At 38.1% G+C, this 21,887-nt stretch overlaps 1 protein-coding gene across 1 annotated transcript in view; it reads left to right on the forward strand.

Moving 5' to 3' along the window:
- The window catches only part of LOC311299728 (fibrocystin-L-like), a gene marked incomplete at its 5' end in the record, with an annotated part of 62,324 nt that overhangs the window by 24,572 nt on the left and 15,865 nt on the right, over positions 1-21,887 (forward strand). The window contains 18 exons of the mRNA XM_084423524.1: positions 2,205-2,352; positions 2,612-2,782; positions 7,572-7,728; positions 9,922-10,078; positions 10,168-10,377; positions 15,444-15,573; positions 15,938-16,179; positions 16,279-16,415; positions 16,534-17,563; positions 17,757-17,948; positions 19,577-19,728; positions 19,892-20,051; positions 20,183-20,366; positions 20,511-20,599; positions 20,692-20,846; positions 21,015-21,144; positions 21,264-21,382; positions 21,522-21,651. Of these exons, the coding sequence (XP_084279650.1) occupies positions 2,205-2,352; positions 2,612-2,782; positions 7,572-7,728; positions 9,922-10,078; positions 10,168-10,377; positions 15,444-15,573; positions 15,938-16,179; positions 16,279-16,415; positions 16,534-17,563; positions 17,757-17,948; positions 19,577-19,728; positions 19,892-20,051; positions 20,183-20,366; positions 20,511-20,599; positions 20,692-20,846; positions 21,015-21,144; positions 21,264-21,382; positions 21,522-21,651 (3,693 nt within the window). The remainder of the gene's footprint in view (positions 1-2,204; positions 2,353-2,611; positions 2,783-7,571; positions 7,729-9,921; positions 10,079-10,167; positions 10,378-15,443; positions 15,574-15,937; positions 16,180-16,278; positions 16,416-16,533; positions 17,564-17,756; positions 17,949-19,576; positions 19,729-19,891; positions 20,052-20,182; positions 20,367-20,510; positions 20,600-20,691; positions 20,847-21,014; positions 21,145-21,263; positions 21,383-21,521; positions 21,652-21,887) is intronic.

Below are 21,887 nucleotides of genomic sequence, written 5' to 3' on the forward strand. Positions count from 1 at the left end.
AAGCCTCAGCCTTCAAATAAAAACAAAAAATGTACAATGCCATAAAATACAAATAATGAAATGTTACTGGCTACAGTAACCCCAAATTACACAAACTTGTAATTATAAAACATATAGTTAGGGGTCTCCAACCTTTTTGTGTGCGAGGGCTACCTCAAGGGATAAAATAATCTAGAAGGAATTTTTATTTGTTATACTCCAATATTTATTATACATAACATGGTGTAGCTTTTTTACTTTTCACCATCATATGGGAAATAATAAAATATCTTGATATTCTGGTTCAGACTTAAAAGCGTTTAAAAAAAAAATTATGAAAAATTATGAAAATGTATAGATTTTTTTGTTGATTTTCTATAAACCTATTGTACGTGTTATCAAAAACAGTAGCCCAAACATTTAGTATAAATATAAATGAAAAAAAATAAAAATAAATAAACTGCCATAACTTCTAAACAAAAACATTACTGCATTACATTTAATGCATTTATACATGACTATATTAATATAACAGCATTTTTAATATGAATACAGGCACATTTCTGCCAAAAAAGTTTGTTTTACTAAAGTTAATTCATAAGTTGTGGTGTGAAATGGTTTGTTCTTGGAACAATGTTTCCCCTGTTTTTTTTGTCAATATGTTGAGAATATCAGCGCTGTTTCATCTGGCTTTTTACAAGCTTAAATCACATAGTCATCTGTGGGTTTATAATAGAGAGAGAATTCTGCGCTGAATTGAAATGCTTCTCAGTGGATCGCGCAGCTCTGTGTAATAATGTTCGCGTGATCGAGATCAGCCCGCACAGCTGGTTTGTCCGCGATCGCTGTTTTTTAGGCCGAGCTAATAATGCGCTGCTCAGATCAAACAAGTTTTGTTCCACTTTTTAAGCGTGTGCCATTTGATGTTTCTCATACGAAACGCGAATGACAGCATATAATCAAAGAGAGTTGGGTAATTTTGGCAAAAGTTCAAATTGAAACGTTTAGTTGAAAAGGTCGCAAAATTATACCATTTATTCTAAGTCTGGAACCCCGACGACAAGTTGGGGCTATTTATAAAATGTGTTTAGTGGGCAACTCTATGCTATTCAAATATAATGTAAGCAAATTTAAAAGTGCAGCCTTATAAAACTAACTTTCTGTCAGTGGCAATAGGCCGACTCTTCTTCCTCAGTTGTTTTTTTTTACACGTAGCATAAGTGATTGTATTAGTGCCCCTGCTGTTGGCTTTTCATATTGCTTTATTAGACTTTTTTTTTTTTTTTTTTTTTTCTGCCGACGGCCCTTGGTTGGACGGCCGTTCTGGACTTTTCTAGAACGCACAGATTGTCAATCCGTCCCTGAATATAGCCAAAGTTTCAAACCGTGTGAAAAATTTCAGCAGACTTAGAAGGAAATGTGCCTAGTTACCTGAAAATTGCTTATTTAAGCAACGTGTGTCATTATACAGAATATAGATATGAAGCCAAATCAAAACTTTAATAAAATACTTTTTAACCTATTTTTTAAAAAGTAGTAATTCAGCTTTTCATGGCAATTTTCACCTTCTCTGACCTTTACAATTAAACATGTAAATTCCCCTTGTTACTGTGTTAATGCATTTTTGAGAATGGCACCAAGGCTACATTTATTTGACCAAAAAATACAATAAAAAAAAAAGAAGTAAATATTCTAAAATTATTAGAATTTAAAAGAACTATTTTCTATTTAAATGTGTTAAAATGCATGCATGTATGTATTTATTCCTGTAAAACATATTTTGATGATGTCAATCAAACTTAGCCTAACACTTCTTGGCCACATTTATCGATCACATTTATCTGTGAACATGTTGGTTGTGTGACATTGCCTCATGGAAAAACAAAACATGAATTTTCAGATAAATAATCAATTGTATTTGTCCAGTGAATTCCAATCAATCAAAATTCAAAAGATGATTAGAAGCAAAAACAGATTTTCAAAAAACTAGCAAGGTGATGAGATACAGGTGAATACAATCAGTGATGATGAGTCCAGGCAGTGAGTTATGGGAAATGTAGTCTGTGAGTGAACAAGATAGTCTGGTGTGGAGTGCCCTCTGGTGGCTTTCAAAGGCACTCCAGCTGGTGACCGTTACAGCCTTTCCATACTTACTGTCATATTCATGCAAGATAACAGATTAATAAGACACTACAGGATACCTTATTTGCTCTGTCTTGTTGTAGGAAGTTATGCCGGAGGAGCTGTTGTTGCCATTCAAGGCTCTGGATTTGACCCAAACATCACAAGAGTCCTTATCTGTAACAGAGAGTGTAACATGCAGAACTCCACATCTATCCAGCTGAACTGCAAGGTCCCACCCAACAATGGCATGTATCAGTTTAAAAGCATTGCATGTGTGTCTAGAAATGTTCAGTTAGCATAACAAAGCTTAATCCATCAAATTAAGTATTTCAATGAACTCCTAGTACAAAGATTTGCAAAACATGCTAGGAATGCTTGGAACTGAAAGACGTCAGTCACTGAGAGACAATGACAAATGTGACAGTTCGGAAACTAGTCACAGATAAATAGAACTGATATCAGTCTGCCTGCTGGTATCTTAATGACTGCTTTTGTCTCTTGCAGGAAGTGAAGCAGAGCGGGCCTGCACAGTCATAGTTATGAATGGAGGTGACACCGTCAACCTCACGAACAGCTATACTTACAGATCCTCTCTGACCCCTGTTATCAACAGGGTTTCACCACGCAGAGGGGGAACTGCTGGAGGCACCAGACTCACGATTACCGGCTCAGGTTTCAGGTGCAGAACAGACCAGAATTACATTGTGGCTGATTGTCCTTCAGTCATGCTTGGATACAAAGTGATCATTGTTTACTGCGGAATTATTGTTTCTAAATATAACATTTATGTGTTGTACAGCCAATAGCAGTAGCTTTTATTATCTATCTATCGCAGAATGGAATACACGATACAGGGCTTAGGCCCAGGCAGTTAGCAGACTACGCCACGATGGGACTTGCACCTAAAGAATTAAGTATTTTGTTCAACCAGGCACTCAAGTTCGTTGATGGATAGCCAGAGACAGTAGTCAGTACAAAAATAGAATTTATTTTCACTTCAACAATGGTTGAGATTTCACAACAAACAACATGCACTGTACACCAAATCAGATAACAAAACACTCAATATTCACTCCACTCACTATACTCTATTCGCAATGCACACATACGAGAGAGGAGGGCAATAGGGCAGAATCTTACCAGTGGGAGGCTAGTGGCTCGAGCAAGGAGCATCCATGAAAAACACACCAATCACACGTGTCAAATTTCACACACACCGCAAGAGAAATGACCACACTTTGTGAACACGCAGCCACCGCACACACCAAAGGACCCGCCACCACAAGGGGCACTGCTCCCACTGGCAGTTCTCAGCACCTGGACAAAGGACAGACACGTGGAAGTTAAACAAAATCACACACAAATTACAATAAACAATGTCTAATAAGCCACCCGTTCTAAAGCCCAAGGTGGTACTGGAGTTAGCAATATGAACAGAGACTCAATCACACAATAAATCAAAATCAACAGTTAAACATGGACAAAACATCATAACCCATCCACAACAATGGGACAAGATTGCCCTATGGATCAACCACTTCAAGGTCTTCGGTCGGTGTGGACAAATCACAAAAAGTTCAAACAAAAGAAATCAAAATTTGGCCAATCCTCTTGGATATCAGCAGCAAGAAAAGGCCTCCATACAAGAGTTCAAAATAAATAAACACAAAAACAATTAAAATGTGTCAGTCCATCGAACACTCTACACTCAAACACTGATTCACAACAGTGTTAAACAGGCGACGATGTAACACGCCAGCCAGCTGCCTGTTAACTTAAGCTACTAGTTGAGTCCAATAATCCTCGGTCCAGTGTGAAAAGGCAGCCGGGTACGACGAAAATCCGTAAACATGTAACGTGAGAAAGCATAAGCAAAGCAGCAGATGTTCAGCGTCGATGTAGCCAACTGGCGGCCGCACCCCCGGTTAAATAGCACTCCCTAAAATGCACAGGATGTCCATTTACAAATATGTCCCACATTAACCATTCAACTATTACTCAGTATAGCAACATACCAGTGTTAATTTCGTTAACGAAAACTATGACGAAAAATGTTCGTTGACGACCTTTTTTCCCCTGACTAAGACAAGACGATGAGAGACGACACCCACATCATTAAAGGAGTCATAACCTAGTATTACATTGGATACCTACTGCTGTATTATAGTCTTTCAGGCCCTTCTAAAAAAGAAAAGTGGAAAAAAAATAAACACAGACCTACTTTTACCCTTATTTCTGAAGGCATTATTGTCTCGCGAGATCAATGCGATGTTTTGGCTGTCGTGGACGCTCTATATGGCTCTGCACGCCAGTTGAAAGGGTTGTTGGGACAGCGTCATTAAAAATGAATTTCATCCACTGGTCCCTGATAGTTTTGTCCGATTTTGGGAGATAAAACACATTTACATGTTTTTTATGGCAATCAACCACAGAGCAAGTCCGGTATGCACTCGGTTTCTCCATCTTTCTCGACTGAACTGAATATGAGGGGGAGAGGGGAAGGGGGGCTTCCTGCTGCGGTGTCGGTATATATCCTACTACCTCATGACGTCAAGAGGGAGCTGAAATCAAAATCTCGTATTTGAGTGCACGTGCACGCGCGCTGGTTTATTTACCCTGAGGTAAACAAACGCTTCACTTTTAAATATCGGCTTCCCGGCCAGTGTATAATCGTTAGTCGATCATAACATACATTGATTCTCGTGGAAAAGTGAAAATTGCAGGTTATGACTCCTTTAAACGATAACTGTGATCTATATCAACACATGCAATATCGTTGACGAAAAAAGACGACTGAAATGTTTAATTTTTTTTAAACTTAACCAAAACCACTTGTGTCAAATAAAGGAGACGACAACACATTGACTGTTTTTTACGAGCGTTGCTGCCAGATTTGAATAATTAAACCCCGAGTCAGAGCTTTTCTGTTAAAATAACACGTTTTCTATCCGGTCTTTTCAATAGTATCTGGCAACCATGCGCGCGCGCTCTATACACTTCTGAAGAAGCGCGGATGATCTGAAAACACAGTAAGCTGGAGTTTAGCGATCTTCATTTGAGATTTTCTATTTAAATTAAAGTGTTGTTCAGTCGGTCTGTGTTCTGCCACGAGCCGTTTGCGCTATCTGTGCTACTAAATCTGCGATCAAAATGTAGGCTGATATCCAGCAGTGTTTTTAATGTTGATCATATTATACGAGCAAGAATGCAATGTTTCCTGAATATCCACACGATTTCAAATGTGACATTGATTTTATACAACAGTTCAACAAACAGAAGGGTAACATTAAATAATGTATTACATTTAAAACAGTATTGTCAGTAGGCTTATTGCTCTATTTTGCAACGAAAGCCACAGCAGAACTGCAGCACACAGCGGTGATTCGTGAACGAATCTGTGGCTTAGAACGAATCGTGAGATTCAATGACCCGTTCATAAAAATAGCAGCTTGCTTCCTTAGGCTACTGAATGAATGAATGAATGACTCCATGACTCACTCATAAAGACAGTGACTTACTACTGGCTTTAATTTAATATTTTAAAAGTACCGATATCACTTCATTTTTACCATCATTGCATATTTATTGAACATTGTTTAATTAAAAAAAATATTTAAGAAATATTGTCCCTTAATGGAAGAAGTGTGACTGCAGTCTAAGTGGAAGAGAGGGGGTACGGCACTCTAAAAACCACTGAACTAAGGAAAAGGGGTATGTAGAATTGGACAAGTGCTGCTGCTAAAGAGTGCAATGTCAATACAGCCTGTTAATGTACCTTAATTTACATTTCTCATAAGCTCAACTGAATTGGCCCAGAGATAAAACATTTAGGACATTTTTTGTCTAAAGACTACATATAAAAAGCTACCAAAATTAATGTCGGAAACTGCAGTTTGACTAAAAGTTGAAAAAAAAAAAAAAAAAATGCAATGACTTTGTCAACTAAAACTAGACAAACTATGAAAGACAAAATGACTAAAATGTGACTAAGACCAATAAGTATTTTCGTCTCAAGATGAAAACTAAGACTAAATCAAAAATGGCTGCCAAAATTAACACTGCAACATCTATGATTAACAGCATTGCGTCACAGGCCCTGAGCTCTGATTGCAGGGCGCACACTCAGCTGGTGAAAGGGCTGCTGCCGCACCGGGGATTCTATAGCACGAAACATTCCCTATAAGCCCACGTTATAAAGTTAACGAGTGGAAAGAGAAACGACGCTAACCATACCTGCGGCGCTACGGTAGACACTAGACAGATAACCAGGCAGACATCAGGTCGCTGGGCAGGTAAACAAGACAAGTTGCGTACCGGTGAAATTTGTCAGAAGAAAAGTCCCGGTTTATAAAAGGGTGTAGCCCTCGCTATTGGCTCAAAGTTAACTGCCCAGAACCACTCACAGCTGCAGCAAATTAAGCGTCACTTAGGGAGGCATGAGCCAGACAACTACATCCTGCTACATATCTATCTATCTATCTATCTATCTATCTATCTATCTATCTATCTATCTATCTATCTATCTATCTATCTATCTATCTATCTATCTATCTATCTATCTTTAGATTTTAGTTTTATTTTATTTTTAGTTTTAGTTTTATTTATTTCCAGTTATAGTAATTTAGTCCAGTTAGTAGTTATCCAGTTAGTAATTAGTCCAGTTATCCAGTTAGTAATTTTAATGCTTCAACCTAAACTTATTTCAGTTAGTTGACAAAGCAACATTTATCAGTTTAAAACAGTTTAAAAGGTTAGTTCACTCAGAAATAAGACTTTAGTTCATCTTCTGAACTCAAATTAAGATATTTTAATGAAATCTGAAATATTTCTGTCCCTCCAATGAAAGTCACCCAAAACTCTTGATGCTTCAAATCATTCATAAATAGATCATAAAATAAATCCATATGAAACGAGCAGTTTAATCCAAGTCTTCTGAAGATACGTGATCGCTTTATATGATGAATTTTATATTATTTATATACATTTTTCGCTTATTATATTGTCGCTTTATTAGCGAACATACAAATTTGATAAATGGAAGCTCAAGCATGCTTGTTTGACATCCTTGAATTTTTTTTTATTTAAATTTCAGTTAACAATAATAACACTGGTCAACACAAGTCGATTTTTGTTATCTATGTTTAAAAAAATAAAAAAATAATTAAAACAATAATTCACCCAAAACAAAAATTCACCCATAATTTATTCACCCTCATGTCATTCCAAACCTTTAACACAAAAGAGGCGTTAAGAATAATATCAGAGCAGCTGTTCACAAACATTCACTTTCAATGTTGACCAGGTGCTGTCAAGCACAAAAAGTACCATAAGTATTACAAAAGTAGACCATACAATTTGTACACTATATCTCAAATCTACTAAAGCCTATTGAGGATAAAGAAATGATGACAGAATACTCTTTACATTCTCAATTTCACTGGCTTTTCTCTTCCCCATCTAACCTGTAGCTCAAATATCAATGATGTCACCGTCACAATCGCAGGGTCTGTCTGCGATGTCCAGTCAGCCAGTGAATCGCAAATCATCTGTGTGACCAACTCTCAGCGCAGATCCCAAGAAACTCAAGTGCGAGTCCAGCTGGGGAACAGAGGAATTGCCAGAATGGTAACGTCAAACATGACATAAATATATTTGACCTTTTTAACCCTCTGGGGACCAAGCTGTTTTTGGGGCCCTTGAGATGTTCTGACATGCTCTGACATTTGTGCTTTTTTCAGTTATTTATAAACATGTTAATGGCAAAGGTGTAAATTCACTCTATATAGCACAAACAGGCCTACCATAATATGCGAGCAACGTGTATGTAGATGTTTGTATTTTTAAGAGAATAATGTTTATGCGTGGTTATTTAAAAAAATAAAAATGAAAGTTGCTGAAATAAGACCACAAAACTCATACAAAATATGTGCCCACAAGACTTTTGACTAATGGATGTTTTCTCTTCGAGTTCTAGCTTCAAAATTATGTGAAAATAGTCTTGCTTTATCGTTCACAAAAAAAAAATACATTGATTTAAATGGTGTAAAACAGGTTTTGCTTGGAAAGCCAATATGCGAGGGGGAGGAGTAGTTTACACCTTAGTCCCACCCACTCTGCATAATGACTCTGCATAATTAGCCATTCATTCAGGTGTGACACTGACTGAGCCACAATGCAAGGACAAAATATATATTTAGAAGAAGACTTATATTGACCATTTAAGATTTTGCTTACATCTATCTTGTAAATATGTTTTGCTATTTTATTAAAAAGGTTACAATTACAACAATAATTACAATTTCAGCAATATTTCTGCAAAAAAGTACTCTTTCTTTGTAAAAAAAAAAAAAAAAGATTATAGGCCTACATTTTATCATATGTATTCATTAGTTTGAATATAGCCAACATTGGAACATCTTAGTCTATGACTTTATTTTTGACAAAATAGTATTTTATATATATGAGCAGAAAAGCTTATTTGATGTGACAGTATATTCTACAGTAAAAACTGTACCCAAATCTAGTCAACAAAATATTGTCTTTCATACTTCGCCTGACTGTAACGTTGTTTTTATGAAATATTAGGGCATAGCCTATAAATGTTAATTTGCAGTTTAATACGTTGCTTATACAAATACATTTTATTTCAACATATTTCAGTCGATTTTTACTCATCTCAGTAGGCTCTAGCAAAGCAGTTTATTCTTTCACACACAGACGCGCGATTCATATTTAGGCTAAACAGTCTTTACAAATATGTACCCTTCATTCATCTCACAGAAACGCGATTCATATTTAGGCTAAACAGTCTTTACAAATATGTACCCTTCATTCATCTCACAGAAACGCGATTCATATTTAGGCTAAACAGTCTTTACAAATATGTACCCTTCATTCATCTCACAGAAACGCGATTCATATTTAGGCTAAACAGTCTTTACAAATATGTACCCTTCATTCATCTCACAGAAACGCGATTCATATTATAGAAACGCGATTCATCTTTTTGTTTACATAGGCCTACACTAACGTTAACGTTATTCCACATTAACACTTGAGAAAGGATAACTTAGCCTACCTCACTCCTCAGCGGGATCTGCTCCTCATATCAGCACGGAAAATTTTCTCCATAAGGTAGGCTATATTATGCCTCTTTGTTTACAGCTGATGTGGGGGCGTTTCACAGACTGAAATGGTTCTCAGAATTTGCGTTTGAATAGCACGCGCTCTCCGGGGCGTGGTCAAATTACTGTGAATCATCTCGTAATGAGCTCGACTGGAGTCGCTCTCTTTTTATACAGATTACAGAAGCTGATAATATTTGTTTTTTATATAAATTACTTCATTTAAAAGCTGCGATCTCAAGCTTTATGCCCGTGGGTCTGTTTCCCTGTTTGACTGAATTTTCGCGGAGTTATAGATCATTTTCGAACGCGTTTCAAATGGGAGTTTACTGACAGAGAGAAGGCAGAAATTTTTCTTTATTTGTCAAAAAGCAAAACACTTTATTTTTATTGTGAGTATACAGAAAAAAAATAGAAACTGAACAGGATCGATTGATGTATTACACGAAAATGAAAGATCAAAATTAACAGAGCATTTTGTGTTTATTTTTCATTGCTAAAAAAAAAAACGAGCAAAACGTGCGGGCGCGTTTTTGGTCCCCAGAGGGTTAAACAGCACAGTGACAAACTAAATGTATTTAGAATTTATTCTCATTATATATATTATTAAATAACAATCATTATAAAGTTATAAAACATTTATTGTGATTATTTACATATACACTCACTGCCAGGAATGTCTCCACTCTCTCAGAATAATGCTACCTTCATCTACATTGACGTATGGTCGTCTCCCTATACATGGGGTGGTCTCTCCCCTCCTGAGGAGGGCATGTTTGCTGTAATCACTCCTGGCCAGATCATCCTCCTGGACACCAGCACCCCAGTTCTTAAGATGCTCCTTATCCAGGGTATGCTCATTTAGACAAATACTGCCTGTATTAAACAAAGCCTTGGTACACTTACACTCAGTTAATGTGAATGTCTCTTTCCTATTAAGGTGGGCGACTGATATTTGATGAGGCAGATATTGAGCTGCAGGCAGAGAATATTCTGATCACAGATGGTGGAGCGCTGCAGATCGGAACAGAGCAGGCCCCCTTCCAGCACAAGGCCATAATCACACTGCATGGACACCTGCGTTCTACAGAACTTCCTGTCTATGGCACCAAGACCCTGGCTGTCAGAGAAGGAGTGTTGGATCTGCATGGTATGCAAATAAACAACACTATTCGGTTCAAATATTTTTTTTGTGAGTTCAATATAATTAAAATGTATATACAACTATTTGTTACATTAAACATTTATAAAATAAATAAATACAAGAATTTATTATTATTATTATTATTATTATTTTTTAAAGGACATTTAAACACAATATAGACTGATCCAAAGTGCTGTACATAGTACAAAGCAGGTCTACACTATATTAAAAAATAAAATAAAAACCCAACAACAACAACAAATACAGGTTTCCGAAAGCTAAAGAATAAAAATGCGTTTTAAGAGTAGATTTAAAAATGTCCGATGAAGGAGCAGACCTCACATGATAAGGGAGACCATTCCAAAGCTTGGGCCCAGCCACAGAAAAGGCCAGATCACCCTTTGATTTGTAGCGACACCGAGACACATTTATGAGGAAGTGATTGGAAGATCTAAGTGCCCTAGCAGGACAATATGACACAATAAGATCACTAATATACCTTGGTGCACGGCCAGACAACGCCTTATATACAAACATAAGGATCTTGAAATCAACTCTGAGTTTAATGGGAAGCCAGTGAAGGGATGCTAAAACAGGGGAAATATGATCCATCTTTTTAGACCCAGTCAAAAGTCTTGCAGCCGCATTCTGAACAACTTGCAATTGAGAGAGTGAAGATTTAGGGAGACCAGAATAAAGAGAGTTGCAATCATCTAATCTTGATGTTATAAATGCACGAATCGCAACTTCTAAATCTTTGCTTGAAAGAAGGTTCTTCAACTTTGCAATAGATCTTAGATGGAAAAAGCTTCCTCTAATAACAGCACTAATTTGTTTATCAAAAAATAGTGAAGAGTCAAAGATCACTCCAAGGTTTTTGATTTGTTGAAAGAGGACCTAACTGGGCTTCCAGAGCAGGAGAGGAATTTGCAGGACACACCAGAATTAAAACCTCTGTTTTATCCTCATTTAACTGTAGAAAATTATTTGTCATCGACCTCTTGATATAATTTACACATTACAATAACACATCAAATGAAGCAGTGGTGTCAAGCCTTACTGGAATATAAAACTGAGAATCATCTGCATAACAGTGATATGAAATGTTGTTTATGAAAAATGAGGGCCAAGGGGAGCATATAAAGGGAAAACAATAAAGGTCCCAGAATGGATCCCTGGGGCACACCAAACAAAACAGGTGCAGATGATGAGGAACAATTTCCTAAATTTACAGAAAAGGTCCTTTTTTGACATCTACCATACATTCTAGCCATTCAAGAAGAATGTTGTAGTCAATGGTATCAATGCAGCACTCAGGTCCAACAAAACTAGCACAACACAAGAGCCTGAATCCAGAGCAAGCAAGAAATCATTTGTAACCCTCAACAGAGCTGACTCAGTGCTATGTAATGATCTAAAATCAGATTGGAACAAGTCCAAAATATTAAAAGAATCCAAATAAGACTGGAGCTGTGAGAAAACTACTTTCTCTAAAAGCTTAGAGATGAAAGGCAGTTTAGAGATTGTTCGATAGTTACTGCACATTTCTGGATCAAGTTGAGGTTTTTTTCAACATAGGTTGCACAATTGCATGTTTAAAACTAGCTGGAACAACACCTTTGGCTAAAGAGCTGTTTATGATAGTGGTTACCATAGGACTAATAGTAGAAAAAACATCCTTAAAAAGAAGAGCCGGGATAATATCTAACTTAGAACCAGAACACTTCATAGTAGAGATTACATCAGCTAACTGAGTTGGAGAGACAGGTTGAAAGTTAGACAGACAACTTATAGGACAAGGCAGTTGCAAGTGACATGGTTCAGAGGAAACAATGGAGCTTCTAATGTCATACATTTTTTGAGTGAAATATAAAAAAAAAATCAAAGCTCTGAAGAGGACTTTCGCTCTTCGCTCTTTTTTCCACTTTCGCTCCGCTTTTCGACACTCTTGTCTGAGAGCGCGGGTGACATCATTTAACCACGGCTGACCAGCAACCTTCATCTTTTTGCACTTAAGCGGAGCAACAGCTACCAGAGATATAGAAGCACCTGAAGCAGCTGCAACAGCAGAAATTGAACATACATGATAAAACAGCTTGTTCAGAAGTACAGGTGAAAATGACCCCAAAATAAACAGAAGTTCAGATGAGAATGAACAAAAACTTACTTATTTCTAATCCAAGAGAAAGAAAGATTAGTACAACGCTTGGATAATAAAGGAATTTAAATGACACAATATTCCACACAATTTTTCTAAAGTCGCCCCACTATCTCTGGATCAGACGCCTGTCACTTATCTCGTTGTGCCACTGGGAAGACGTGCATTCACCAAGATGCCGATGTTCCATAATTCAAAATCAAAATTTTTACATTTGGGCATTAGTGTTTAGCCAACGACCTATGTTTACAAACTTCTGATGGTGGTTTCGTCTCGATTGGTCTAACGGTTTAGAAGATATTGGCAAATGTTTTTTAAGCGCTAAATCGCAACGCTACACAAACAGTAAGGCCAAACCTAGCATGTTTGGTACTGTTGGACTCGGAAAGGATTCAGGAACCTAACCTAACCTTCAGGACTCCCATAAAAATAAGTCAACCACACCCAGAGTTATAAGCATTTGCCACTAGGTGGCGCTGGTTCTAAACTTCTCTGGCTCATTCAGGTCATGCTTGTGATGACATGTTCCAAGTTTTGTCTGAATACGATAAAGTGGTGCGGACATACAGCCTTAAGTCTTTTTTTACAAGCGCTACATAAAATTAGTTTGCGCTGTATTCGAGAACGGTTTTTGTTGGCATGGTTTGAAGACGATCTGGTTACATTTTTGTGAAAATCAGAGCAACCGTCATGAACGAGTTCGAAAAAGTATGTTTTTCAAAAAATTCAATATTTTTGTTTCTAGCCTTTACGGTTCAAAAGTTATTAGCTTAAACATTAATGAAAATTTGGACAGTTGGTGGCACTAGAGGGAATGAGTTAGAGACTCGAAATTTGCTATTGTGACTGTTCAGACTGTCCTCTATCAGTGTGCCAAATTTCATAACTTTCCCGCAAGCGGTTCTATGGGCTGCCATAGATTTATATACGGAAGAAGAAGAAGAAGAAACGGAAGAATAATAATAAGAACGCTAACGATTTCAAGAGGTACCTACGCACTTTCAGTGCTTGGACCCTAAATATAGCTGGGAGCAGCAATTATCCGGGTTCACACACTTTACGGCCTTTAAGCCAATGCGCAAATTTTTTTTTTTTTTTATTTAACAAGCATGTAACCACTTATAGATGGAAAAGACCAATTACAGCCAACACAGGCTTTTTATCATAGAAAATGTTTTTTTAAAGCTTTTTAACAGTTATAGAGCCACCTATGGTCCGATCTCCATAAAAGTTTCCATACTATCATATGTCGCATGTGCTCACCTAATTTCGTGAACATCAGAGTTTTCCTTTAGGAGTTATAGGCTTTTTGCCCATTTTCTAAACGACCCTCTTATAGATACCCAAATGGTAAAGTTAATTTTTTTTATTTATTATTATTGACCTAGAGAGTCCAGAGAATTGTACTGCAGTGGTGTTATTGAGGTTGATTGACAGTAGTGGTTCTCGAGGCAAAGTTGTTCGGAATGAGGAGATCTAACATATGATATAAATATCGTGTGTATGTGCGAAACTTTGGGTAATATACAATCGTTTACACAATCATAAAATGCAATGTCGTCCCCCAGGGGCCAATTAATCAGATTTCTCACAGACCTCTAGGGCCATGAGTCAAACAGACCCACCGAGTTTTGTTCCGATCGGCCTCCATTAACCTTGTCTAAAAGTCAATCAGACTAACGATTGGTTGGTTATGGCCATTTTCCTGTTTTTTTTTTTTTTTCTGTTATAATGCCACCAAGTGGCCAATCACCACAAGTTTTTTCACGTGTCCAAGATTGAGGTAGTCATTTTTGGTAAAAGTGGCCCCTCTCACTTCAAAAAATTTGGTGCCACTTTACGACATTGAATCGAAATTTAGACTTTTTTTCTCGATAATTATTGATATTCAGACTCCAGGTAATATTTCTGCACTGATTTGCTTTGAAAAACCTAGGACTTGATCACAATTTTTTTTTAGACAAAATTCTAAATTTCACACATTTTTTATGGTGGAAAAGATTACATTAATATAAGGCACTTGAGTCTATGACAAACGGTCTAAGAGTTATAAGCAGTTTCACATTTTTGATCACTGTAGCGCCCCTATTGGACAAATCGGGGTCACCCCTTGTCAGTCTCTCCCAAGTTGAGACCTCCCATCTGGCCAAGTTCCAAGTCTCTAGGCCTTACGGTTTGGTCTGCACGATCAGTTTTATGGCGGAATAATAATAATAAAAATCCTTATAATTACAATAGGGTTTCAGCAATTACAATAGGGTTTGAACCCCTAATAAGAAATGTTGCTTAAGCAACAAATCCGCCTATAAAAATTATTTCTGAACAATCATGTGACACTGAAGACTGGAGTAATAATGCTGAAAATTCAGATTTGTCAACTCTATACATACATACATACATACATACATGTACGTATATATATATATATATATATATATATATATATATATATATATATATATATATATAATGTTTTGTAAAGTTTGAATATGTAGAAGTGAGCCCGTTTTCCAGTGAACACACTAAAATATACTTTTAAACGATAGAGTAAATATGAAATAACCTGAAAAATGCATAACCATAAACATTAGACAGCTACAGTACCTGAAACTATAATTTATTATTAATATTCTTTTCTTTTTTTACTTGACTAAAGTAACAGAAACCTCAGAGATACTGGAAATTTTGCATCTAAAGGTCACAAAGTCAGAAACACAATAGCTAGTGTATAATATCCTCACAAATATAGAGATGACCTACATAACATTCCTTGAAGGCTCAGTTAAGTCAGAAAGCCCCTTTGGTGCGCTTCACAGAAGTGCTAAATTTCCCTGATACAGACACCATAGTGCGTAATCACTTCCCTGCAGTGAGAGGTTTTGTTCAGGGCTTAACTACAATTCTAATTCTCCAGGAATCCCTGTCCCTATGCCGTGGACTCGCCTTTCTCAGACTGCACAAAACGGCTCCATCACGCTGACACTGATGGATGCCGTCACCTGGAAGACTGGTGACGAAATTGTCATCGCTTCCACTGGGCATAGGTATTGATGCACCACCCAAACCTACAGCGAAACTCGGTTTCAGATTGATTTAATTGCATCTACATAAGTGAAGGAACAAGGGCCAAGGAAATGAAAAGTGGTGCAATTGTTCTCTATAAAATGGTCCCAAATTAATTATTTTGAATTTAAAAAAATTATTATACACATTTTTGCATTTTTAGCTGATATCATCTGATTTGTTTTAGGGGTAAAAAAAATAAATGATACATTTACTGTTTAAATTATTCTTGCTCAAATTGAAAATGCTAATTGCTATAAAAATATGCTAATAATGATGCTAAAAAATAAGTTGTGCTTATTTAAAATGCTAATAATCAAAAATATATTTTGACTGAATTCACAGACACAGTCAACATGAGAATGAGTTGATGAGAATTGCCTCAGTTTCAGCTGACGGTAGAACCCTCACTCTGACCGAACAACTGAGATACACTCATCTGGGTGTGTCTGTCACACTGCCTGATGGGACAGTTTTTGAAGCGAGAGCAGAGGTGGGCCTTCTTACCAGAAATATTGTTGTCCGTGGATCCAACAACGTGGAGTGGAACGATCAGATTGCAGCTTGCCCTGATGGATTCAACACAGGTTTGGATGTTATTTCCTCAACTGTTTATGGAAAGACAGACAGCTAAAAGTCATGTGATTGGCAATTTTATCAAATTCTATGAATGCTTTTGCTTACAGGGGAATTTGCCACCCAGACTTGTTTCCAGGGTAGGTTTGGAGAAGAAGTAGGAAGTGACCAGTTTGGTGGCTGCATCATGTTTCACGCACCACAACCAAACCAAAATCTGGCAATTGGCAGAATTGAATATGTTGAGGTAAGTGTTAATTTTGTTGAAAAAATGTATTTGTTTCAAAACTCTTGGAGACCTTTAACAATAAATATTTTCCTTGAAATTTAATCATGGCATTATGTTTGTCATTGTCTTCGTTCAGCTCTTCAATGTTGGACAGGCGTTCCGTCTGGGACGCTACCCAATCCACTGGCATCTAATGGGTGATGTTAAGTTTAAGTCATACGTGCGTGGATGTGGCATTCACCAGTCCTACAACCGTGCCATCACCATCCACAACACCCACAACCTGCTGGTGGAGCGTAATGTCATCTACAATATCATGGGTGGAGCCTTCTTTATTGAGGATGGCATTGAGACCGGCAACATTCTGCAGTACAACCTGGCGATATTTGTAAAACAGAGCACCAGTTTGCTAAATGATGATGTAACTCCAGCTGCATACTGGGTCACCAACCCTAATAACACCATTAGGCACAATGCTGCGGCTGGTGGGACACATTTCGGCTTCTGGTACCGCATGCACGATCATCCCGACGGCCCTTCGTATGACGCCAACATCTGTCAGAAGAGAGTACCACTAGGAGAGTTCTTCAACAATACGGTGCATTCACAGGGCTGGTTTGGCTTGTGGATCTTCCAAGAGTTTTTCCCAATGCGTACTGGCAGCTGCAGCTCCTCTACACCAGCGCCAGCGGTCTTCCGTCGCTTCACTTCCTGGAACAACGAGAAAGGTGCTGAGTGGGTGAACGTAGGAGCGGTTCAGTTCAGCGAGTTCCTAATGGTCAATAATGAGAAGGCAGGAGTGGAGGCCAAGAGGATCATCCAGCCGTATGTCAGCGGATGGGGACTGAATGGAGGGGCGGCCGTGGTCAACAGCACTATGGTGGGTCATGTGGATGAGCTGGGGCTGGGGAGCGACTACTGCACCGCTCGTGGTGTTGTCCTGCCCCTGGATGATGGTATGAGTGTCATCAACACAAAGTTTGTGAACTTTGACCGTCCATCGTGTGCTGCTGTCGGAGTGGCAGAAATAGTTGGAACCTGCATTTTCCGCTGTGGAGGCTGGAGCGCGAGGTTCAGTGGGATCCAGTACTATCAATCGCCCAACAAGGCCTGGTTCAGATGGGAGCATGAGGTGGCGCTTGTAGATACAGATGGTTCCCTGACAGGTATAGAAACATTAGATATTGCAGTATACAGATTCATGATAACTTGATTTTTTTTTTATCTGTGTAACAATATCTTAATGGATACGTAGCTTTATTGGCATCTTAAAACTCTAACTTTACATTGATAAATAATTGGTAGCGTTAAAAAAATACACACAAATAATGAATATAAATATTTTATATTTCTGAAAAGGCAATGTTAGCTACAAGGTGGTACCAAGGAATAACCTGCTCGACCCGAGACACTGCTTTCCGGGAACAGAGTGGAGTGTTGGCGTCCCTGCTGCAGTGTGTGACAACACTATTAACTTCCACCGCTTGATCGTTGTCAATTCCTCACCACCTTCACTTCAAGCTAAAGATGTGATTCTGACCAACTCTTATGGTAGGATGAAATAATCTGGGCGATTGAGCCATGAAACAAATGTGTATGCATATGTTAGACATGCATATGTTGTATGCAAATGTGTATGCATATGTTAGACATGCATATGTTGTATGCAAATGTGAATGCATATGTTTCTATACAATTGACTCTTTTTGTATGTACATTTTTTGTTTCCAGATTGTTCTGGGAATTTTAGTAAAAAGTCTTAGTGAAAAATCTTAGGGGCCATTCACAAAGAACACCCCAAAGAAAACTTTTTTTCATAGCAAGACGTGCATGTTTTCATGGGGAAAAAAAGCAAACAAGAACAAGCCCACAATAAACCAAAATAAATCCAAATGCTTTATGCTGAAAATAACACCAAATTATCGCAACCTGAACCTGCTTACTTCAACTCCGTAAACTCGCTTGCTGTATGAGCCAAGCTTAAACAACAAGCCCAAAAATGCATAGCCTAATTAGTGGAGAAGGCAACACTGCAAGAGCGCTCACTGTGAAGCAGCCTTTACAAGCATAAACAAAACGCGACGCCTCCGTTAACTGTGCTTTAATTAATTGTTGAACATAACGAGTCATTAGTCGCTGTAATATTTCTTTGGTCTGTGGTAGATTTTTCCCTAAACCTAACTATCTGGGGCGTCTCCAATCGACACCCAATTGATCTTATTAACTGGGGGCGTCTCCAAATCGACACCCAATACCTTTATCTGGGGTGTCTCCAAATCGACACCCAATACCTTTATACTCTAACTCTTGCATCTTCAGTCGACAACTGGCCGAGTTTTCTTACTCTAACTTACTTCCCTAAACTAGCTTACTTCCTGCGCAGGAATAATCGACAAACAGACTTCAGCAAATGTCCTTTAAACGCTTTAATCGCGGCCGGAAGAGTTCCCAAGAAGAAGCAAGGCCGGAGGATCTCAGACAAATTCCATTGAGAATCCCACCAGAAAACACGGATACACTGTTTTTATAGAATCGAGACAACAAATAAGATTATAGTGACTAACATGTCACTTCAATATGATTGGTTCAATTGTTTCAAAAGCCCCAACCTTTTCCCTCTGTCACTGGCACAAGCAAACTCTGTTTTTGTGATTACTTATCACAAGGTTTGAGAACTAGTCATCTGTCTAGTTTCATTTCCCCTATTTGTTATTTATACATAAACACACACACACACACACACAAAGTCATGAGTTTTCACCAAAAGGCACACATACATTCAAAGAACATATGATTGTTGTTTCTGTAAGAAAAAACTAATGTTAGTTATTAATTAAAAAATCCATCACAGGTCAGAATAGCGGAGACCAAACATGTGAGACACCAGAACGTGGCTATGGTTTCCACTGTGTCAATCATGCAGTTTTGGGAGCAAGTCGTGTTCCGTATGTACATGGAATGATAATCTATGGGACTCTCCCACATTTAAATGTGGTTGTCTCTACTGAAACTTTACAGTGTGTACGTGGCCTCAATGATTATAAACTAAAAAATAACTAAAGAAATCCATACACTAACATTGGGGAGCATTTTGTGTTTGTAGGGTTGAAGTGAGATGTGTGATGATTAGAAAGCTTCTTGGTTGGTACAGTTACTCACAATGTTATGTCTCTCTTTAGGAACATGTGTGCTTCCTTTCCTTAAAAAACTTGTGACCCACACACTTGGCTGGATGGCAATGCTGCCCACAGGCCAAACCTATAACTGGTACTTTGATGGTGCTTCCCAAATCACTAACATCTCATACAATGGAAGGGTCTACGGTTTTCGGGTAAAGTGTGCACACTACACGTTACTAAATAATTCAATGTGCATTCAAATGAAAAGTTGAAAATTTGACAGGCTGGTAAATAAAAACTATGCCTTTAAGTATGTTCCATCCAATTAAGATTAGTATTTAGCATGTTAATGTTTCCTCTCTTTCTCCATTACAGCCAGAAAATTATATAATCATGAATCACAACCTGACTCAGACACCTGACCGCTTCCGCATTATAGATGACAGGAATGGTTCCTCCCAGCTCCTGAACCCCACTGCGAATGTAAATGGGGACTGGTACTTTAACGACTCATCCAGAAGCCTCTATTACATGGGTAAAACTACTCGCCTCTTCACCTAAGACATCTGTGCTCTCTTTCTATTTAAAGAGGGCACATACAGTATCATGCTCAAATCTGCTCAGTACTGTGCAAAGAATGAAAGATTTTGAGTTTTGTGACTACAGTGTCTGGAAGAGACCGTGTGACTAGCCGGGGGAGGAGAAACAGTGTGGACCGCTCAGCTGTAGACAGATCGTTGGACTTTAGAGTGTATCAGTGTTACTATCCCAACTGTATATCTCCAGCTGGTCCTGTAGCCACTACAGCCAACATATCCAATACAACCGGCCGCAGACCTGCAAACTATGTGTATGTTACCACACACACGCAGCAATTTAAAAAACATATAATGATAATAATCAAGATTCTATAATAATAATAATAATAATAATAGTAATCTATTGTATCTACTGTTTTTACTTTTATTAATAAAACATATCATGTTGTGTTTAGTCTCTGGTCAAATACATCATTTTGGCGGTCAAGTTTAGAGAACAACTTCAGTGTGCCGCAAGAAGGCTCTGATGTGGTCATTCTAGCTGGTAAGCATCTCTAATTTGACAAATCACAAGAAAAAGCTATTTATCAATATGGTATGCTATTTCATTAAAAAATGTCCCATTATTTCTCGAAGGCATTTGGATGGTTGTAGATGTTGTAGTCCCCTCCCTGAACAAGCTGAAAATAGTTGGAGTTCTGGAGATTCCAGACACAAACAATGGCACCTCCAACAGCAGTGTTTCTCAATATAATAACATTGTTCTGAATGCCACATACATCTCCATTCAAGTAAGCAAATAACTACATTCAAATGCATCTTACTGCTATAGACATCTTAAGATTGTTACACCAAATCAGAACCAGACTCTTCCTGTCCTGTGTGCTAATTTCACTTACTTGTCCATACTAAAGATGCTAACTCTATCTGTACAATACATGTTCATTTGACTCAATCAGGGTGGACGTCTGATTGCTGGGTGGCCTGATGAACCCTTCAGAGGTCAGCTGCAGATTATACTGAGAGGAAGCCATTCCACACCAGACTGGCTATTACCATCTGGAGCAAACCAAGGGTCCAAAGTTCTAGGTAAACCAACAGGAATAAAAATAAAGAAATCTCATTATTGATTGTATATGCATCAGAGATGTTCCTCTCAATTGTTTGCCAACTTAAGTGTTGATTTGAGTGGAAATAATGTCTTCCAGGTGTGTTTGGATTTCTTGAACTTTATGGTATGCCACACAACGTGTATCACACTAAGCTGGCTAGCACGTCCCAGGCAGGAAACAGCACTCTCTCTCTACAGGAACCTGTGGACTGGAAGGTGAGAAGATTTTTTAGAAATGACACACAAAAAAATGTAGACCTTAAGAGAACTTTTGAACCTCATTGTATGATTGGGTGATGCCTTTTAGATTCCAAGCTGCATTTGTGCTCTTAACCGTTGCACTCTTTGCCTCCAGGTTGGGGAGAAGATCCTGCTGTCCACGACCAGCTATGACCCTTGGCAGACAGAAATTCGCACCATAACTGCTATCTCAGATTATGGCCGCACACTTACTCTGGACCAGCCTTTATCATTCACACACATCGGTTAGTCCCCTAGATTATAGATAATGCCATTATAACAATAATAGGCATTATGCTGTATCGATAAGCTGTTAGGTACACAGATATACAGTCATGTGAAAAAGACAGTTCATCCTTTTGAATTCTGTGTTGGTATGAGGTTGACTGTTACTACTGACAGTTGGTATGAGGTGTTTGTGCTGGTATGCTGTGTTTGGTTTTCGCCAAACGTGGCTCTTTGCATTCTGGCCAAACATCTC

The sequence above is a fragment of the Rutilus rutilus genome (genome assembly GCF_951802725.1).
Source record: "Rutilus rutilus genome assembly, chromosome: 11".
Taxonomy (NCBI): domain Eukaryota; kingdom Metazoa; phylum Chordata; class Actinopteri; order Cypriniformes; family Leuciscidae; genus Rutilus; species Rutilus rutilus.